This window comes from Gekko japonicus, unplaced genomic scaffold (genome assembly GCF_001447785.1).
Source record: "Gekko japonicus isolate JY-2015 unplaced genomic scaffold, Gekko_japonicus_V1.1 scaffold1988, whole genome shotgun sequence".
Classification (NCBI taxonomy): Eukaryota; Metazoa; Chordata; class Lepidosauria; order Squamata; family Gekkonidae; genus Gekko; species Gekko japonicus.
Genome location: NW_015173731.1, coordinates 204377 through 225312, shown reverse-complemented (window position 1 = coordinate 225312; position 20936 = coordinate 204377). Strand labels below are relative to the sequence as shown.

General features: G+C 48.4%; 1 protein-coding gene across 1 annotated transcript in view; it reads right to left on the bottom strand.

Annotated features, from left to right (window-relative positions):
• Positions 1 to 5890: 5890 nt before the first annotated feature.
• The window catches only part of LOC107120661 (fibrocystin-like), a 212548-nt gene continuing 197502 nt past the window's right edge, over positions 5891 to 20936 (bottom strand). Inside the window, 2 exon segments of the mRNA XM_015423420.1 lie at positions 5891 to 6142; positions 8120 to 8255. Of these exon segments, the coding sequence (XP_015278906.1) occupies positions 5891 to 6142; positions 8120 to 8255 (388 nt within the window).

The window sequence follows — 20936 nt, the reverse complement described above, 5'->3', positions numbered from 1 at the left end:
AGTGCCTTGCCTCTCAGCTAACTGCAACGCCAGCTTTTCCGGAGGAATCCCATCGACGGCACTGATTTTATAATTGCCGTTCCGAGTCTGGGAGGAAGCCCGGAGTCACATACTGTACTCCTCAAAGGAGGCGATCTCAGCTTTCTGGCACAGATGCTTCAAATCCCGGAATATTATGGATATATATGGGGCTCGTCACAAAAGATCTCTGAAGCAAGCTGGTATTTAACGCAGGAGCGAGCTAATTTGGTGCTAAAGCACTTTCCAAGAGGCAGTTTGGCGGCTGTCAGACGAGGCCGGCTGAGTGTGCTCGGCAGACACATTCGGTTTAAATGCTGCTACCGACGTTCAGGATAAGGACATTTGTCAAAGGAATAAACGCAGCAAACGATTATGCAGCGAACATCTGCAGAGCTCAGTCCCCTCACGCGTAGAGTTTATTGACTATTAATTTGATGCATGTATCTTTTAAAGAACGCAGAATGCCAATTTGATGCATGTATCTTTTAAAGAACACAAAATGCCTTTCTTCTTTTTTGGTGACTGTCCTTTAGCTGAGCCATATTCCTCTAGTGTTAATTGTCCCCCCCCCCCCGGTTCTTTCTAGCGCTTCCCTCGTGGTTTAATTAATTTGAGGCCAAACAGGGAGATAAAAGTTGCTTCCCAGCTCATAAAACATTTTAATTTTTTTTAAAAAAACTACATTGACGAGCAATGTTCCCTCTAAGCTGTGGAGTCTTGTGAGCAAAAATGCCACTTTGTGAGCTACTGGCATTAAAGTTGTGAGCGAGCGATTTGGCTGCTGCATAAATTAGTTTGCTTTGGAGCCATCCTTCCTTGAGCGAAGACAAAAATGTGTGAGCTAGAGGCTAAAAAACGGCGAGCTAGCTCACGCTAACTCAGTATAGAGGGAACACTGCTGACGAGTACTGTGAAACAAAGTCCCCATTCCTCGTTTTTTGGCGTCGGCTGCAAAGCCGTGACAAATTATGAGCCGACAAAACGTGTCACCCATCAGGCAGCAGGCCTGGGCCGAGGTGAGCCAGGCGGTTACTGTCCTATAATGGTCGACAAAAGTCCACCCAGTGGAACGAGCGTCGCCGCTGATGTCACCGGCCCGCATGTAAATCAAAATTACCTCATTGGCTCCCTTGGAGAGATGCCAATTTAAACCAGCTGAGCGGCGGCCCGGGTTAATGTCAGCCGCCGCAATCAGTCCATTACATTCAGAGCTTTAAAAGCGGTGAGGGGGCACCAGGGTCATTAGGCCCATAATTGAAAGACATTTGCACAGGCAATTTCTCTTTCTCCGTTCTCAGCCATCCATGCCTACCTGCTTGGACCGCTACAACCCCCGGAAAGGTATCGTTAGCGTGATCGGGGTTCATACGTGCAAAGCCCATTACGACTTCCAATTGGCACGGGGTGGGAAGCCCTTCATATCACCGCTGAGGCCGTTTGTTTACTCCATTATCTTCAAATAGTTCAGCGAGCACAGGTAGGGCGGCTAACGGCCTATAGCCTAAATGGTTGCCATTTCCAGAGAAGCAGAGAAACACCACAGGTTTTTCAGAGCCTTAATTCTCACAAAGGCTCTGCAAGGCGTATCACACAGTCCTATTTAAGCAGTCTCTGGGAAAGAGAAACACACAAACACCACCCCGGTAAGAGGGTTTCGGTGCTCTTTTGGGGAAGTCCCTGAGGAAAAGTCTACTTGAAACAAAAACAGCCCTGACTTGGATAGCCCGGGCGAGCCAAATCTCATCAGATCTTGAAAGCTAAGCAGGGCTGACCTTGGTAAGTACTTGAATGGGAGACCTCAAAGGAATACCAGGGCCAGGATACAGAGGAAGGTGATAGCAAGCCACCTCGCTGAAAGTCCTAGCCCCACTAGGGGTCACCAGAAGTCAACCATGACTTCCAGGCATACACACACACATACACAAATACTCACAAACAAAACAAAACCCAAACCTGTTAATCCCTTTAACTGGAGTTTTGTAAGCATGGAATCCAAAAGAGAATATGTTTTGTACATGAGGGGGAGAGTCAGAAATCCTAAGTATTTGTGCCCCAATGTTCAGGAGGATCATATCTGTATAATGTTTATATTTATTTAGTGGAGAAGTACAGCACATTCAGTACACAAGGTGCTTTATCCATTTTCATCTTACAACAAAGTTGTGAAGTAGGTCACTTATGGTCCCAATTTTATCTGATGTAGAATGGATGCTGAGGAGTATTGACTTCCAAAAGAAAAATCCGGGGTTCGGCTAATAGTTCAACCCAGCTTTCCTTACTCAAGGCTTAAAAGCCAATCCTTAGAAAAAGCATAGCATACAAGTCTCTTAGCACCTTAAAGACTAACGACATTTGTGACAGGATATGAGCTTTCATGAGTGGCTTATGAAAGCTCCTAAAGGTAAAGGTTTCCCTCGCTCGAAAGCCAGTCAAATCCAACTCTAGGGGGCGGTGCTCATTTCCGTTTCCAAGCCGAAGAGCCAGCGTTGTCCAAAGGCTTTTCCGTGGTCATGTGGCCGGCATGACTAAATGCCGAGGCGCACGGAACGCTGTTACCTTCCCACCGAAGTGGTTCCTATTTATCTACTTGCAATTTCTTGCTTTCGAACTACTACGTTGGCAGGAGCTCGGGCCAGAGACGGGAGCTCACTCCATCACGCGGCACCCTGGTCTTGAACTGCTGACCTACCGATATTCCGATCTGCAACTCAGCGCCTTAACCTCTGAGCCACCGTGGCCCCCGTGAAAGCTCCTACCCTGCCACAAATCTTGTTAGTCCCTATGGCGCTCCTGGACTCTTGCTCTTTTCTGCTGCTACAGACAAACATGGCTACCCATCTTGATATAAGTCTCTTGGTATACTATTCAGAGAGCAGGCCCCTGCATGGCGCTTGATGGTGTCATCAAGTTACAGCCAGCTGATGGTGACCTTGTAGGGTTTTCAAGGCAAGAACCAAACAGAAGTGGTTCACCATTGCCAATGTCTTCATAGTGACCCTGGACTTGCTGGGTGGTCTCCCATCCAAGTCACCTACCAGGGCCGACCCTGCTTAGCTTCCAAGATCTGGTGAGGTCGGGCTAGCCCCGGTCATTCGGGTCAGGGCATCCCATTCACTCGGTTGGATCCTATGCTTTAGTTCTGGTCCTGCACAAATCGGCCCTGTCACTTCAACCGCTGGATGATAGGACCCTAGAGGCAAAGATCTCAGAAGTTATCTGCTACTACAACACTTTTCCTAGGATTTCCCTATATAGCCAGAGCAAACATCTCCCCTGGTCAGTGACTCATTTTTAACAGGTTTTGACCCCAGAAATGCTGATTTCGTTTTTAGTCTGAGCCAGATTCAGGTACTTTAACCTTCTACATTCACACAGGAGCAGTAATCGAAACAAAGGGGTCCTCGATCTTGTTGAATCTGTGGATGCTTTTTGGAATTTTGAGTACAGGATGTGGATGCCACGACACAAGGGCTGCTACAAGGAGGTGAGAACAGACACAAAATTAGGGCTCCCAGATCTCTTTAGCCCACCAGCGGGGGCATGGGGGGGTGTTCCAGGAGTAAGAAGTGATGTTGCCCCCCAAAACAGTGATGTCGCACACAATGTGCTTGCATCACCCAGAAGTGATGTTGGCACATCGGCATTGTTGAGGGTGACACTCTGGATTTGGGGCAAACCTCTGAGGTAAAATCGACATAAAACCATAGAGTTTTGCCCAAAATCCAGAGTGTCACCCCCTCCACTGATGTGCCAACATCACTTCCAGGTGACAAAGGCATGTTGCATGTAAGTTTGCTGTTTGGGGGGAGATTTCCTCCTGCTGGCCAGCCGGCTGGCAGTGGGCAGGAACCCACAAAATCAGGGGATCCCCTGATCCCACCGGGCAAATGCCAACCCTACACAAAATCACTGCAATAGGGTCTAGGTAGGGTTTTCAACCCCCAGGTGGCAGCTGATGTACTCCCAGAATTACAACTCATCTCCAGGCATCCTGGGTGGGGCCTGGTGGGGCTTTTGCCCAGGAGGGCTTCTGATTGGCCACTGGAGTTCTGATTGGCGGTGCAGATTTTTTAAAAAAAGTTGCTTCAGCAGCAACTGTCACCACAACACGAGGATCTTCACTGAAGGTGAGTTGTGTGTATCCGAGAAAATATTTGTAGCTAAGATTCTCATTTTAAAAGGCATCTTGTTCAACACAGCTTCTGCCTGAAACGCTGAAGGGTTACTATTAGAGTCATGCATGACCTGACTCCCTGCCATTTTGTGGTTGGCTCTGCCGCTTATGGCAGCCATTTTGTGGTTGACCCCCCCTCTTATGGCAGCCATTTTGGAATTGTGCCCACCACCCTGTGTCAGAACTCCAAAGGTGCCCTCAGACTCCAAAGGGTGGGGACCCCTGCTTTGCAGCATCACATCCCTGCTGAGGTCTCTCCTCTCTCTGAGCTCCGCACTCCCCAGGCCCCCCCGCCGAGAATTTTCCGGAAGGTTCCACAAATGTTAGGAGGCCTCAAGCCAAGCATCCACCAATGATGAAGGTAGCTATTTCCAAATGGAAATATTTCCCCTGGTGTCTTTTTAAAAAATAATTGTATTTATAACTTTTAACTTTAAAACATATAAACAATGCTATACTGTATATGAATAATTTGTTGTTGTTCAGTCGCACAGTTGAGTCCGACTCTTCGCGACCCCACGGACCAGATCACGCCAGGCCCTCCGGTCTTCCGCTGTCCTCTGAAGTTTGCTCAACTTCATGTTCGTTGCATCTATGACACTATCTAACCATCTCATCCTTTGCCGTCCCCGTCTTCTTTGACCTTCAATCTTTCCCAGCATCAGGGTCTTCTCCAGTGAGTGCTCCCTTCTCATTTGGTGGCCAAAGTATTTGAGCTTCAGTTTCATTATCTGGCCTTCCAGGGAACAGTCAGGGTTGATTTCTTTTAGGATTGACTGATTTGATCTTCTTGCAGTCCAAGAGACTCTCAAGAGTCTTCTCCAGCACCATAGTTCAAAAGAATCTATTCTTCGCGCTCGGCCTTCCTTATAGTCCAACTCTCGCAGCCATACATGACTACTAAGAATACCATTGCTTTGACCATGCAGACTTTTGTTGGCAGAGTGATGTCTCTACTTTTTATCATGCTGTTTAGGTTCGCCATCGCTTTCCTCCCAAGGAGCAGGCGTCTTGTAATTTCATGACTGCTGTCACAGTCTGCGGTGATCTGGGATCCCAGGAACGTGAAGTCTGTCACTACTTCCACGACTTCCCCTTCTATTTGCCAAGGAGTGATGGGGCCGGATGCCATGATCTTAGTTTTTTTGATGTTGAGCTTCAAGCCCACTTTTGCGCTCTCCTCTTTTACCCTGAACAAGAGGCTCTTTAGGTCCTCTTCACTTATGCCATTAAAGTGGTGTCGTCTGCATATCTGAGGTTGTTGATCTTTCCCCCAGCAATCTTAATTCCGGCTTGTGATTCATCCAGGCCAGCATTTCGCATGATGTACTCTGCATATATATTAAATAAGCAAGATGACAATATACATCCTTGTCGTACTCCTTTTCCTATGCTGAACCAATCAGTTGTTCCATATCCGGTTCTAACTGTCGCTTCTTGACCCTTATACAGGTTTCTCAAGAGACATGTATAATACAAATACAATATACTTAGGAAATGTAACATTTGCATTATAGTAGTAGTAATAATAATAACCATTCAAATAGCTAACTACAGAGATTACTATGAGCATTGATATATACTGACCCTATTAGTTTGTTTTTGAGCAAATATGATTGATCTATAAAATCAAGTTAAGGGAGGAGTGGGGAATCAAGCCCGGTTCTCCCAGATTAGAGTCCACAGTCCTAGCCACTACACCAAACTGGCTCTCCACTTGGTAGAAGTCCACTTGGGTCTATATGGGGCACAGACAAAGTCCCTGATGCACTTATCAAGGAAATAAACACTCCTAATCCTTTCGTGAATGAGAGAGGAATGTGTCCCGGCGACGCTTAGAACCACACAGATGTCCAAACCTTTCAGCACAGCATTTGGATCGCCTTGGAGATGAGCTGCCACAATCCACGATTTGGAGGGGAAGCCTAATGTTAGAATTCGCTGACCCTACGGAGAAGAAGAAGAAGAAACAAGGGGTTTTGTAGGTTTCCCCCTCCTCTTAGTTGTCTGTATTTGTGAATGTTATCAACTAGATAAAGCAAACTGGAACTAAAGGTTCACACTTCCAGAATGGTTTACGTGCGCACTGGGGAAGTCCAGACATCCGGAAACGCAGGACGAATGCGCAGGGATCCGTTAGTATTGGAATTAAACGACTATCTGTTTACTTCATCTCCAACTCACGTTGCAATGGGGTGAGTATGACTGGGGAATGGCTGCTGGATGTTCGGGGAAAGCAACTATATCGGGCCGAACCGCCCGTCTGACCGCAGCCGCGGTCTCCCGAGCCTCTAAGATAACGAAGGCTGCAGTCCTGCAAGCCATAAGTTGTGGGTGAAATTCCTTGAAGTCCACAAGCTTTGTGTCCAGTAGGATCATAGCTCAAAGTTGCCTATCTGGAATCTCCCATGGTTTCCCTTTTAGTTACCAGCAGTTAAAACTATAAGCTTTCATGTGCAAGCACATATCTCCAGGTATCTGAAGAAGTGCGCATGCACACAGAAGCTGATACCCAGAATTAAACTTTTGTTGGTCTTGAAGGTACCCCCCCCCGGACTCCAACTTTGCTCTGCTGCTTCAGACCAACACGCCCCACCTGAATCCAGCGGTTTAAAGGCCTTGAAGACTTTTATGGAGACTGTTTATGTCTCTCTGGATCCTTTGCAATCTTGTCCTATATCGGACACTTGTTTTATAGTGGACATCTAGAAGATCATAGTCACTGGGTCAGTTCCTAACCTACAACCTACAAACCAACCAGAGTGGTGGAAATGCCCTCAGGTTGCAGCTGATTTATGACAACCCCACAGGGTTTTCAAGGCAACGGACGTTTAGAGGTGATTTGCCATTGCCTGCCTCTGTGTAGCAACCCTGGACTTCCTTGGTGGTCTCCCATCCAAGTACTAACTAGGGATGACCCTGCTCAGCTTCCAAGATCTGATGAGACTGGGTTAGCCTGGGCCATCCAAGTCAAGCAGAGAGAAGCAGAGGTGGTTGGCCATTGCCTTGCTCTGCTGAGCAACCCTGGAACTTCCTTGGTGGTCTCCTATCCAAGTACTAACTAGGGATGACCCTGCTTAGCTTCCAAGATCTGATGAGACTGGGCTAGCCTGGGCCATCCAAGTCAAGCAGAGAGAAGCAGAGGTGGTTGGCCATTGCCTGCCTCTGCGTAGCAACCCTGGAACTTCCTTGGTGGTCTCCTATCCAAGTACTAACTAGGGATGACCCTGCTTAGCTTCCAAGATCTGATGAGACTGGGCTAGCCTGGGCCATCCAAGTCAAGCAGAGAGAAGCAGAGGTGGTTGGCCATTGCCTGCCTCTGCGTAGCAACCCTGGACCTCCTTGGTGGTCTCCTATCCAAACACTAACTAGGGATGACCCTGCTTAGCTTCCAAGATCTGATGAGACTGGGCTAGCCTGGCCCATCCAAGTCAGGCAGAGATGAGCAGAGGTGGTTTGCCATTGCCTGCCTCTGCGTAGCAACCCTGGACTTCCTTGGTGGTTTCCCATCCAAGTACTAACTAGGGATGACCCTGCTTAGCTTCCAGGATCTGATGAGACTGGGCTAGCCTGGCCCATCCAAGTCAGGCAGAGATGAGCAGAGGTGGTTTGCCATTGCCTGCCTCTGTGTAGCAACCCTGGACTTCCTTGGTGGTTTCCCATCCAAGTACTAACTAGGGATGACCCTGCTTAGCTTCCAGGATCTTATGAGACTGGGCTAGCCTGGCCCATCAAGGTCAGGCAGATATGAGTAGAGGTGGTTTGTCATTGCCTGCCTCTGCGTAGCAACCCTGGACTTCCTTGGTGGTCTCCTATCGAAACACTAACTAGGGATGACCCTGCTTAGTTTCCAAGATCTGATGAGACTTAGCCTGGGCCACACAGGTCAGGACACACCCAAACACACCCCTCACAATTCCATACCTGCTTATCCAGGAACACAACCTGTGGCTGCCTGGGCAGTGGTCGACCCACAACTCCATCAGAAGGCTGAATCCAGAGAGAGAGGTTGTAAGGCCTGACATACAGGCAAGTTCTTCGAGTTTCACTGCTTCCATTTCTGTTAAATGGGAAATGGAGGGGAAGGGGGGGGGGAGTCACTAATGGTGAAAAATTCGGAATGGTGAAAAATTCGGAAGACACCTGAAATATTCACCACTGCTTCTCGGAGACAGAACTTCAAAACTCTGCCAGTGCCGTAAGACACCATCCATCCACTGAATTAGCTCAAGGCAAAATGTCCCTTTGAGTCTCTCAGCCAACTCATGCTCTTTGCTTGAGGACAATTTGGCTCTACCACCATAGGAAGGCGATTCCTGGACCAGAAGTTTATATCTGAGAACCACTTGGCATGTGATTGCACTTTTAGAGGCCTCATTTATTTTTTACTCTGTGCCTGGTGTAGGGCTGCCAATTCCCCCCGGGGGGCGGAATTCCCCCCGCTTCGAAGCCCCGATATCCGCTTTCGCGGAATCGGGGCCCGGGGGAAACCCCACCCCCGCATGGACGTCGCTTCCCTGTGACGTCATCACGCTGGGCGGGGCATAGCCATTTGAGGGGAAAACATAGAGTTTTCCCCTCAAATGGCTGCCGTTTGAGGGGAAAACTCTATGTTTTCCCCTCAAATGGCTATGCCCCGCCCAGCGTGATGACGTCACAGGGAAGCGACGTCCATGCGGCGCGCGCGCACTTCGCGCGCGCGCGCGCGCTCCGGGAGACAGGACAAAGTCCCCCGCCGGAACAGGTAAGGACATTTGGCAACCCTAGCCTGGTGGTTTATCTTGAAACAACTTGCTTCTGGTCCTTATTGAGTTTATACTTTGTATTTATATGATTGTACTATATTTGTATAGTAGCCAATATGTTCCTCACTATTGACCTCTGAGGAAGGCCTATGTAGGCCGAAACGCGTCAGGTCAGATTTATAAGCCCTTGTGTTATATTGTTTGTTATTTATACCTAATGTGTGATTGGGCCCTTATATAATTTTAAAATTTGAGATTAATAAATACATGTATTTTTATATATTTCCTTCATTAATTTTTAATATTGGCCCCCTTTCTTACATTTGACTAACCTTTGTTAGGTTCTGGATTCTAAGTTTTAGGTTCAGTTTTTCTTCCCCTTTTTTAGCCCTATGAAGCTCCACCTCATGGGTTTCTCAAGGCAAGAGATTGATTTTTAAAGGTTTTCATTGAAAATTTAACATCAGATACAGTGACAATAAACAGTCATAAACATATGAGATCTCAGTAAACAATTAAGTATCAATAAATTAACACAGTGAAACATCCACAACACAATTGTGATCAAAAAGAGTCTTTGTTTGGAGCAATAACATTTAAAACAATTTTAATTTTTTTAAAATTAAATTTATATGTTTAAAATCAATTAAATTTAAAAGCAATTAAATTTTAAATTTTAATTATTTTTTTAAAAATAAAAAATATAATAATCAAGAGAGGCAGAGTAAGGGTCTTCAATTGAGGTTTGTATCAGTATCCTTTCCGTTGTGAGATAATCCCATATGTTCCTGTACCAATTCTTAAGAACTGGGGGTGAGGGAGATTCCCAGGAGGTGGCGATTGCAGACCCCGCAATGGTGCATAATATAGAGACCAAATCTTAACTTGGGGGATCGGGGATTGATCGATTGAATTCGATTTGTGTCCCATCCTCCCCGCAAGGGGGTGGGGTCAGGGCGGGTTCCGTCATAAAATTCACAATACAACAAATTGACAGTTGAAATATATCTAAAAACCTACCTAAAAGCAATATTCAGTAAAAGACCGGTGCCTCGACAAATTTCAAGAAGAAGCGGTTTGTTCCCCGGCGGCCATTCGGAGAGGAGCGAGTGTTGCCAGATCCCGGTTGTACAATTCTTGGAGATTTGAGGCATAGAGCCTGGGGAGATGAGGGGAGGGGACCTCAGCAGAGTACACTGCCACAGGTCCACCCTCCAAAGCAGCCATTTTCTCCAGGGGAACTGATTTCTGTTGTCTGGGGGGATCAGGGGTAACTCCAGAGATCTCCAGTCCCCACCTGGAGGATGGCAACCCCAGGATGAGCAGAGGCGGTCTTCCATTGCCTTCCCCTGCACAGCAGCCCTGGTCTTCCATGGCGATCTCCCATCCAAATAGTGACCTTGCTTAATTTCCAAGCTCTGATGAGAACGGCCCAGAGTGGCCGTAGTCCTTTCAAAACAGACTCTTCCGTTTTGGTGTGGTGTTGTCGTTCAGAGCGGCCGACCCTAATCTGGAGAACCGGGTTCAATTCCCCACTCCTCCTCCACATGCAGCCAGCTGGGTGACCTTGGGTCAGTCCCAGTTCTCTCAAGAGCAGTTCTCTCAGAGCTCTCTCTGCCCCACCTACCTCACAGGGTGTCTGTTGTGGGGAGAGGAAGCCCCATAGCTAGGGATTTTTTGGGGGGAGGGGGCCTTGAGGGGGCCCACCAGCTAATTAAATCAAAGGCTCCAGGGCAAGGGGGGGTTATGCCCAGTGGCTGCAGCTCCCCCCCCCCACAAGGGTAGGCCTTCCCTGGAGCATCCGGCTCCCTCCCTGAGAAGCTCCACTGCCCCTTCCCACAGCACGGCAGCAGGGGCGGCCTGAGTCATTGTTATCCTTAAGCTTCTTTTGGGGGGGGGGAAGTAACGTGCAGGCAGACATCCCATAGCGTTGCCAATCTCCAGGTTGTATCAATATATAAACACTCGGTGAATAATTTACAAACAAAATCAGAAAGACTGTATTGGACACAGCCACTCAAACAGTATCAATTCTTATGAAGTTCAACAAACACCCTTATATATTTCCTTAAAGAGCTAGGATCAAAAAAAAGTTCCACGCCTGTAGGACTATTATTGTAGAAGCCTGTTTGGCAGAAAGAAGACGTGTCAGTGGGGTGATTGTGTTTGAAAACTGGTTTAAGGAGATTTGTCAAGTTTGCATTTCATTCCACAGCCAAGAGTACCGGCTGTCTGAAGAAGTGAAAAGCAAACGCGGCAGTGAAGCCAGCCATGCTTAGTTGATACTCCTACACAGGGCTTTTTTTTTGTAGAAAAAGCCCGGCAGGAACTCATTAGCATATTAGGCCACACCTCTGACAGCACAGCTCATTGGCATATTAGGCCACACCCCCATGTTACCAGAAGTGTGCTCATCCAGCCACACCCACCTTTCCCTTCTTATTCTGTTTACCTTGTTTGTTGTCCAAACCCAGGGGCTTTTCTGTAGCAGGAACTCCTTTGCATGTTAGGCCGCACACCCCTAATGTAGTCAATCCTAATGAGTTTCTGCTGTTGGGTGTGGCCTATTATGCTAATATGTTCCTGCTGGGTATGGTCAACTTGGAAGCCAGCCAGAACTCCGTTCCTGTGCGTTCCTGCCCAAAAATAGCCCTGCTACAGATGTGGAACTTTTTTCTCCTGAAACCGTTTAGACATAGGATTTGGTGGACTTTATTCAGAGTTTTTCCATTGAATCAAGTACTTTTTGATCCTAGCTCTTTAAGGAAATATATAAGGGTGTTTGTTGGACTTGATAAGAATTTATACTGCTTGAATGGGTTTGTACAATACAGTCTTTCTGCTTTTGTTCGTAAATTATTCGCGGAGTGCGTATCCATTGATACAATCTCCACCCGTGAGCTCTCTTTTTGATATACGATCTCCAGGTGGTGGCTGGAGATCTCCCAGGATTACAACTGATCCCCAGGTGACAGTGACCACTTCTCCTGGCGAAAACAACTGCTTTTTGGGAAACCCCCATATCTACAGGTGTTTCTCAACCTGGAGCTGGAAACCCTATCTCCAGGCCATGGAACCTAGTTCCCCTGGAGGAAATGGCCACTTTGGAAGGTGGACTCTATGGCATTGAAGTTCCCTCCCTCCCCCAAACCCCGTCCTCCTCAGGCTCCACCCCCAAAATCTCCAGGAATTTCCCCGCCCAGAGCTGGCGACCCTGTTAGCAAGCCAGTTTTCCAAGAGTAAAATCTGCACTGAAGTATCCAGGGAGCAGCGTGCATTTGAAATGAGTCTATCCAGCAGTGCGCGCTTCCTTCATTCCCAGCCCACGCGGCCTCGCCTCCTTCTCTTGTCATTTATGCAGCCCATCTTCTTATAGATGCTTCTAATCCGCTGCAGCAAAGTGGCGACTTGGGGTTTGATATTGCCTCGAAATGAAAAGTAGAAAAGCTATTTATTCAGCTCTCTCGGTGTTTGCTTTGAGGTGTTTACAAACAATGGATTTATTGAGAGGCAGTCTGCTTAGGTTTAACTCGATTTCTTCCATTGTTTTTCATCCCTTATTTTTATTTTTCTTGCATCCCGTGGTCCCTGCTGCGCAATTTGTTTGCCTTTGCGAGAGGCACCGGGGAAGAAAAGCTTAAAAAATAAAGCCAATCCGTCAGATGGCTAATTGAAAGGCTGAGGACGACACATGGCTTCCCGATAGACAACCAGTTTTGGCGCACCAACCATGAGTAATAGGGACCGTGCACTGCCCGCGGTCCTCCTCAGAGGCATGGTTCCTGTTTTGTGTCAATAGGGCAATGCATGTCTTTTTTGCATGCCTTTGTGCATGTGAACAGAACGCTGAATGTTGAGGATAGCCCTTGATGCATACAGAAGAAGAAGAGGAGGAGGAGGAGGAGGAGGAGATTGGGTTTATACCCCACCCTTCACTTCCCGAAGGAGTCTCAGAGCGGCCTACAATCTCCTTTCCCTTCCCCTCCCCACAACAGACACCCTGTGAGGTAGGTGGGGCTGAGAGAGCTCCGAGAGAACTGCCCTTGAGAGAACAGCTCTGAGAGAACTTGTGACTGACCCAAGGTCACACCAGCAGCTGCATGTGGAGGCGTGGGGAATCAAACCCGGTTCTCCCAGGTTAGAGTCCACGCTCCTAACCACTACACCAGACTGGCTCTCTAAAGGGCCAGTGTGGTGCAGAGGTTAAGAGTGTCAGACTCAGGCCCAGTCTGCATCTAGCATTTGCTGCGCTGTTTTTCCCAACCCACCCTGGAACAGAAATTCCCCTCTAAGTTGCATGCCACTTTCACTTTGATTGATGGCCAGATTTTATGGCAGTGTCCAGACTGCATGCCAATCTCTCGGTTTTATGGTAGCCGTCTGCATAGATTTATGGCCATTTTATGGCCATTCGGGGTTTCCTCTGAAGTCAGTACGGGCATTGGCCACTGGGGTATTTGAATGTGGTTTTGAGCCACATCTTTTCCTGTTCCAGTGTGGGTTTGGTAAAACAGCAGAGCAAAGGCTAGATGCAGAATGGGCCTAGGAGACCAAGGTTCGAATCCCCACTCATGCCATGGAAACTCATCGGGTGACCTAGGGCCAGTCACGCTCCCTCAGCCTAGCCTACCTCACAGGGTTGTTGTGAGGATGAAATGGAGGAGAATAACATAAGCCGCTCTGAGGAGAAAGGCGAGGTATAAATGAATTGCAGTGCGAAGTGGCTGCGAAGAAAGCTAATGCAATCTTAGGGTGCATTAACAGAAGCATTGTGTCCAAATCACGGGAGGTGGTAGTTCCGCTCTGTTCTGCTATGGTCAGGCCTCACCTGGAATAGGGATGTGCATTTGGTTCGTCCGAAACAAATGCACCCCCGAAAATGGCCCATTCGGACCCCTTTCGGGCTGTTGCAGGCTGATTCCGATTCTCTGTTCTGAATCAGCTTGCCGTCAAATTAATTCGGCCCCATTATATCCTACGGGCCATTGAAGTCAATGGCGAAAACATAGGGTATATTCTGGGGGCTGGAGAAAAGGGGGTTTAAGGGAGAGGCTCCAAACTTGCTAGGTAGCTACTGGAGCCTCTCCCCAAGATACCAACCAGGTTTGAAGAACATTGGACCAGGGGGTCCAATTCTACGGGCCCCCAAACAGGTTGCCCCTATCTCCTCCATTGTTAAGGTGGGGGAAAAGTTACTTTTTTCCCAACTCAGAGAACAATGGGGGGCATAGGGGCAACCTGTTTGGGGGCCCGTAGAATTGGACCCCCTGGTCCAATACTCTTGAAATTGGCTCGTACTGACGAAACTGACATGCGGGAGTCTTACTGCCAACCGAAATTGATTCTGCCCAATTCGGCCGAACCCGAATGGCCCGAATTGTTGTTGTTTTTTGCACACCCTTAACCTGGATTACTGTGTCCAGTTTGGGGCACCTCGTTTTAGGAAGGATGTTGACAAGCTCAAGTGTGTCCAGAGGAGAGGAACCAGGACAGTGAGAGGGTTGGAATCCAAGTCTTATGAGGAAAGGCTGAAAGAGTTAGGCATGTTTAGTCTGGGAAAGTGAAGGCTTAGAGGGGACATGATTGCGGTCTTCAAGTATCTGAAGGGTTGTCATGTAGAAGATGGAGCAGATCTATTCTCTCTTGCTCCGGATTGCAAGACTCGATCTAATGGGTGGAAATTACAAGGGAATCGTTACCGGCTAAATATCAGGAGAAACTTCCTAACTGTCAGAGTGGTTGAGCAGCGGAACAGTCTGCCTCGGGAGGTGGTGGATGCTCCTTGGCTGGACATTTTCAAGCAGAGGCTGGATAACCATCTTTCAGGTATGTTGTAGGGCTATCTTTCGGCTGTGCTTCTGCAGAATGCAGGGGGTTGGACTAGATGAACTGCAGGGTCCCTTCCAACTCTAACATTCTATGATTCGATGAATTAAACAAATAAATAGTAATGCTGTATGCCTGTGGAAACAGAGGCATGCTGTTCCTAGGGATGTCAGAGCACTGCCTAGCAACGCTCCCTCTAAGCTGTGGAGTCTTGTGAGCAAAAGATTCTATCTTGTGAGCAAGCGATTTGGCTGCTGCATCCATCAGTTTGCTCCGGAGCCATCCTTCCTGAGCAAAGACAAAAATCTGTGAGCCGGAGGCTAAAAAACTGTGAGGTAGCTCACACTGACTCAGCTTAGAGGGAACACTGCTGCCTAGGAGATTTGGGAGTCAGGGACAGGTGAGCTGGAGTCACTTCAGCCCTCCCCCCCCAAAAGCTCTAGGATTCATCAAAATTTGATGACTAAACCATGGAGTTTGGGACAAATCCTAGAGCACCCTCAACATCATGCCATCACTTCCAGTTTGCAAGTGACATTACATGCCTGACCCATTTTCTCCCATCCCCCCCCCCCGCCTTTGAGGTACTAGCATTCAACTGGGGGGAAGGAGGAGGAGAGGAGATTGGATTTATACCCCACCCTTCACTACCCGAAGGTGTCTCAGAGTGGCTGACAAACTCCTTTCCCTCCCTCTCCCTACAACAGACACCCTGTAAAGGAGGTGGGGCTGAGAGAACTCTTGACAGAGACTGCTCTTTTTCAAGAACAGCTCTTATCAGAACTACGGCTTGCCCAAGGTCATCCAGCCAGGTGCAAGTGGAGGAGTGGGAAATCAAACCCAGTTCTCCCAGATTAGAGTCCGCGCACTTAACCGCTACACCAAACTGGGAGCTCTCCCACCCTAGCAGGACAGCTGACACCCCTAGTTGCCCTGTTCATACGAAATGCACATTTGTGTGTTATCAGAAAGATCATGGGCAGTGCATGCTTCTTCTTCTTTTTTGTATTTTTCATAAGTGCGTGTGTGCGTGTGTGCTTGCACCTGGAAGTCATGGCGACCTCTGGTGACTGACTACTACTGAGGGCCTGGAAGGTATTCAGAGAGGTGGCTGAATAAAGCCTGCCCCCGCCTCCCACCTCTGGTATTCCAAGGAGGTCTCCCATCCAAGTACTTGACAGAGTCAACCCTGCTTAGCTTCTGAGATCTGAGAAGATCGGGCTTTGCCTGGGCTATTCAGGTCAGGACAGTAATGCGTGCTTCTGTTACATATGTCCGGGCTGCCAAAACTGAATGTCTGAAAAGGACAGATGAAATCATGCATACTGTGAAATAATGCACGAGGAATAAGTGGCGGATTGTGGGAAGCTTTGAGATGGCTGGCAGGAGGGACGCCGAGTGTGTCCCGAACAGGGACCGTTGAAATATACTCGGCGGGAGAACAATTGTTGCTCTTCCCAGACCGAGGGAGAAATGTAGCAGAACAGAGTTTCCTGTACACAGGCAGCACGCTAGGCACATAATGTTCTACCTCACACTGTGCGTAAGTGGTTAGCCCCAATATGCATCAATTCTCCCGGGCAGAACGCGTCGCCTTTCAGACCTCCGGACCCTTCCCCCAAAACCGGGGAAAGGCAACGGTTGTGAACATGCATTTGTAACGTAATTTCTCACTCAAGGTAGGCTTAGCCTGGGGAATGGCAGGCTGAGAGAAGATGTTATCATTAAGGAGGGCAGAGGTCCGCAGTCTTTTCAAGCTCCTGCGCACCTGTGGTATTCTGACACAGGGTGGCGCATGCAACCATAATATGGCCACCATGGGAGGTGGAGGCCCCCCCCTTTTCTACTGCTACAGATAGACTAACGTGGCCACCCATCTTGATCTATCTCCACGGAAGGCACCACTTTTAGCCATGCAGAATGGAGATCCATCAACCTGGTGAAGGAACTTGCACAGTTGCAAACAGATCTGAAATCACTCCGCTTTCCAATAAATAGGACAGATGATGAAGAAGAAGAGATTGGATTTATACCCCGCCCTTCACTACCCAAAGGTGTCTCAGAGCGGCTGACAAACTCCTTTCCCTTCCCCTCCCCACAACAGACACCCTGTGAGGTAAAAGAAGAAGAGATTGGATTTATACCCCGCCCTTCACTACCCAAAGGTGTCTCAGAGCGGCTTACAAACTCCTTTCCTTTCCCCTTCCCACAACAGACACCCTGTGAGGTAGGTGGGGCTGAGAGAGCTCTGACAGAAACGGCTCTTTTTCAAGAACAGCTCTTATCAGAGCTACGGCTTACCCAAGGTCATCCAGCCAGGTGCAAGTGGAGGAGTGGGGAATCAAACCCGGCTCTCCCAGATTAGAGTCTGCGCACTTAACCACTACACCAAACTGGACTCCCGGTTCTAGCTGTTTCTGAAGAGGTGAGCGGTGAGCTCAAGAAAGCTCCGACCCCGCCACGTATTTCGTTAGTCTTCAAGGGGCTACTGGACTCTTGCTCTTTTCTACTACTGACACAGAAGTAGCCCAAGAGCATGGGACAAGATCAGTCATTTTTTTAAATGCTGGGAAAGAGGAGTGGGAGAGAATAAAACCAACCCTGGAACAGACTATACTCCTAGGAGTAGTTGAACGCAGCGAGAAAAGAGGAAGGCCCAACATGAGAGTGATGGACTCAGCCCAGGAAGCCAGGGTCCTTCATTTGCAAGACCTGAACAAGGCTGTTAAAGGCAGGATGTTTTGGAGGCCATTAATTCATAGAAGCTACCTGACGGCACATAACACGGATCTAGGGATGGAGACAAAGGTAAAGTTTTAGGAACGGCAGAGTTGGCGTGAGCGGCGGATTGGCGTGCTTTCAAAGCATTCCCACCACACACAGAATTTATATCGGTCTTCACCCTTTATTTCAATCCTGTCCCTTGGAAACTTCCAAAACTATCTGGGCAAAACACAGCAAACAACCGGGATGAGCTATTTATTGCATATCTTATCTCCTCACTCCTTCGAAGTGTTTTCTGGGAGCCAGTGTGGTGTAGCAGTTAGGAGCATGGACTCTAATCTGGGAGAACCGGGTTTGATCCCCCACTCCTCCACATGCAGCTACTGGGTGACCTTGGGCAAGCCACAGTTCTCCCAGAGCTGTTCTCTCAGGAGCAACTCTCAAAGAGCTCCCTCAGTCCCACCTGCCATACAGGGTGTGAGGAGAGGAAGGGAAGGAGAATCATAGAATGTTAGAGTTGGAAGGGATCCTGCAGGTCATCTAGTCCAACCCCCTGCACTCTGCAGGAGCATCGCTGAAAGATAGCCCTACATACCTACAACATACCTGAAAGATGGTCGTCCAGCCTCCGCTTGAAAACGTCCAGCGAAGGAGCATCCACCACCTCCCGAGGCAGACTGTTCCACTGCTCAACCACTATTAAAGTTAGGAAGTTTCTCCTGATATTTAGCTGGTAACGACTCCCTTGTAGTTTCCACCCATTAGATCTAGTCTTGCAATTCGGAGCAAGAGAGAATAGATCCGCTCCATCTTCCACAAGACAGCCCTTCAAATACTTGAAGACTCCAATCATGTCCCCTCTAAGCCTTCTCTTTCCCAGGCTAAACATACCCAACTCTTTCAGCCTTTCCTCATAAGACTTGGATTCCAACCCTCTCGCCATCCTGGTTGCCCTCTTCTGGACACGCTCGAGCTTGTAAGCCGTTCTGAGAGTCCAAATGAAGGGCGGAGTATAAATCCAATCTCCTCCTCCTCTTTTTTTTTCTCTTCTTCTTCTTTTTCTTCTTCTGGACTTTTTTCATGCTAGCCTCAAAGGTCTGTAGATCTCAGGCGACTCTCTCTCTACCTACCACCCATCCATCCAAATTATTTCTCCCATCTTTCCACCACCCCAGAAGGATGTCACCATCAGTAACGGTGGAAAGCGCCATCGTTGCGCTCTACTTATGGAGACCCCTCAAGGTGTTTTTAAGGCAAAACACAGAGGCGGTTCGCCGTTGCCCGCCTCTGTGCAGCAACCCTAGGCTTCCTTGGAGGTCTCCCATCCAGATCCTAACTAGGGCCCATGCTGCTTGGGTTTCCAACACCTGACAAGATCAGTCTAGCCTGGGCTATCCAGGCCAGGGCGCCGCCATTAATATCAAACAGTTGAAACTAAAGACGGACATCCATACACACCCATGCTCAACTTCATGTACTCCAGACATTCTGGATTCTAGACAATCCCTCGTATTAATTTTCATAAATCTTTATGGAAAGTTATAGAAGATCACAATAATAACAGAGCTATAGCAATAGTACAATACTATACCAAAAACAGCACAGTATGCTGTACAGGGAGCTTGGTGTAGTGGTTAAGTGCGCGGACTCTAATCTGGGAGAACCAGGTTTGATTCCCCACTCCTCCACTTGCACCTGCTGATGTGACCTTGGGTCAGTCACAAGCTCTGGCACAGCTGTCCTGGAAAAAGAGCAGTTTGTGGCAGAGCTCTCTCAGCCCCACCCACCTCACAGGGGAGGGGAAGGGAAAGGAGTTTGTAAGCCGCTCTGAGACTCCAAGTGAAGGGCGGGGTATAAATCCAATCTCTTCTCTTCTTCTTCTTCTTGCTACTCGTATTCTGCAAAATTGTTTTGTCGGCTCCATACATCAAGTGACAAAGAAGGGAAATGGTGAGGACTGTGGCAAAATGAAAGCCTTTCCCCATGTCAGTCAGGACAAAGACAACCAGAATGGGAGATGCTCAGAAAGCAAAAATCTGAACACCTTCATTGATCACGAGTCCTAAGTATCCCTGTTTTTTTGTGTAGCAGTAAAAGACACTGACCCTGTTTTAGAAGATGCCTTCACCCTGGAAGTAAGTAATTATTCCTCAAATTGGCCTAAGAATGGCTTTGTTGTTGTTGTTCAGCCGCACAGTTGAGTCTTTGTGACCCCATGGGCCACATCAAGCCAGGCCCTCCTGTCTTCCGTCGTGCTCCGGAGTTTGTTCAACTTCATGCTCATTGCTTCGATAACACTGTCTAACCATCTCATCCTTTGCCGACTCCTTCTTCTGTTACCTTCAATCTTTCCCAGCATCAGGGTCTTCTCCAGTGAGGGCTCCCGTCTCATTTGGGGGCCAAAGTATTTGAGCTTCAGCTTCATTATCTGGCTTTCCAGGGAACAGTCAGGGTTGATTTCTTTTAGGATTGACTGATTTGATCTTCTTGCAGTCCAAGGGACTCTCAAGAGTCTTCTCCAGCACCATAATTCAAAAGCATCTATTCTTCGGCGCTCAGCCTTCCTTATGATCCAACTCTCGCAGCCATACATGAGTACTGGGAATACCATTGCTTTGACTCTATGGACTTTGTTGGCAGGGTGATGTCTCTACTTTTTATTATGCTGCCTAAGTTTGCCATCGCTTTCCTCCCGAGGAGCAGGCGTCTTTTAATTCCATGGCTGCAGTCACCGTCTGCAGTGATCTTGGATCCCAGGAACATGAAGTCTGTCACTGCTTCCACGACTAGGGTTGCCAAGTCCCCCCGGGGGGTGGATTTCCCCCCGCTTTGGAGGCCCAATTTCCACCCCCGCGGTATTTGAGGGGAAAACATAGAGTTTTCCCCTCAAATGGCTGTGGCCCCGCCCCCAGTGTGCCCGGCGTCATGACATCACATCCGGGCAGTGAGCGCGCGCTTTGCGCACACGCACACTCAGGACGCCAGGCAGGAGCCCCCCGCCGCCAGTTAAAAAACATTTGGCAACCCTATCCACGACTTTCCCTTCTGTTTGCAAGGAGTGATGGGGTCCAGTCTCTAAAGTCACCAGTACCATAACCAGGATTTTTTAAACGGGGAACCGGGATTTTTAAACGGGGGGGGGGGCTTTTAAAAAGTCAGGGGAGGGCACTGAAGTTCTGACCTCCCCTCCCCACTTCTCCCTCAAAGCATTTAAAGGGACCCCTGCACTCCAAGGCATGAATTCGTGGCTTGGAGTGCAGGCACGTACACGCCCCCCACTTCTACCCAAAAGTCGTGGGGCCTTGGGAGAAAGTTTGGGGGCGGGCCCCAGAAGTCCCCAACTGTAGCTACAGGCCCGAAAGTCACTGGCTCTCTTAACAGCCATCTGGGCCAGAAAGGAAAGGGTAGATTTATCCTCTGGTTCAAAATGGAATGAGGAACAACAC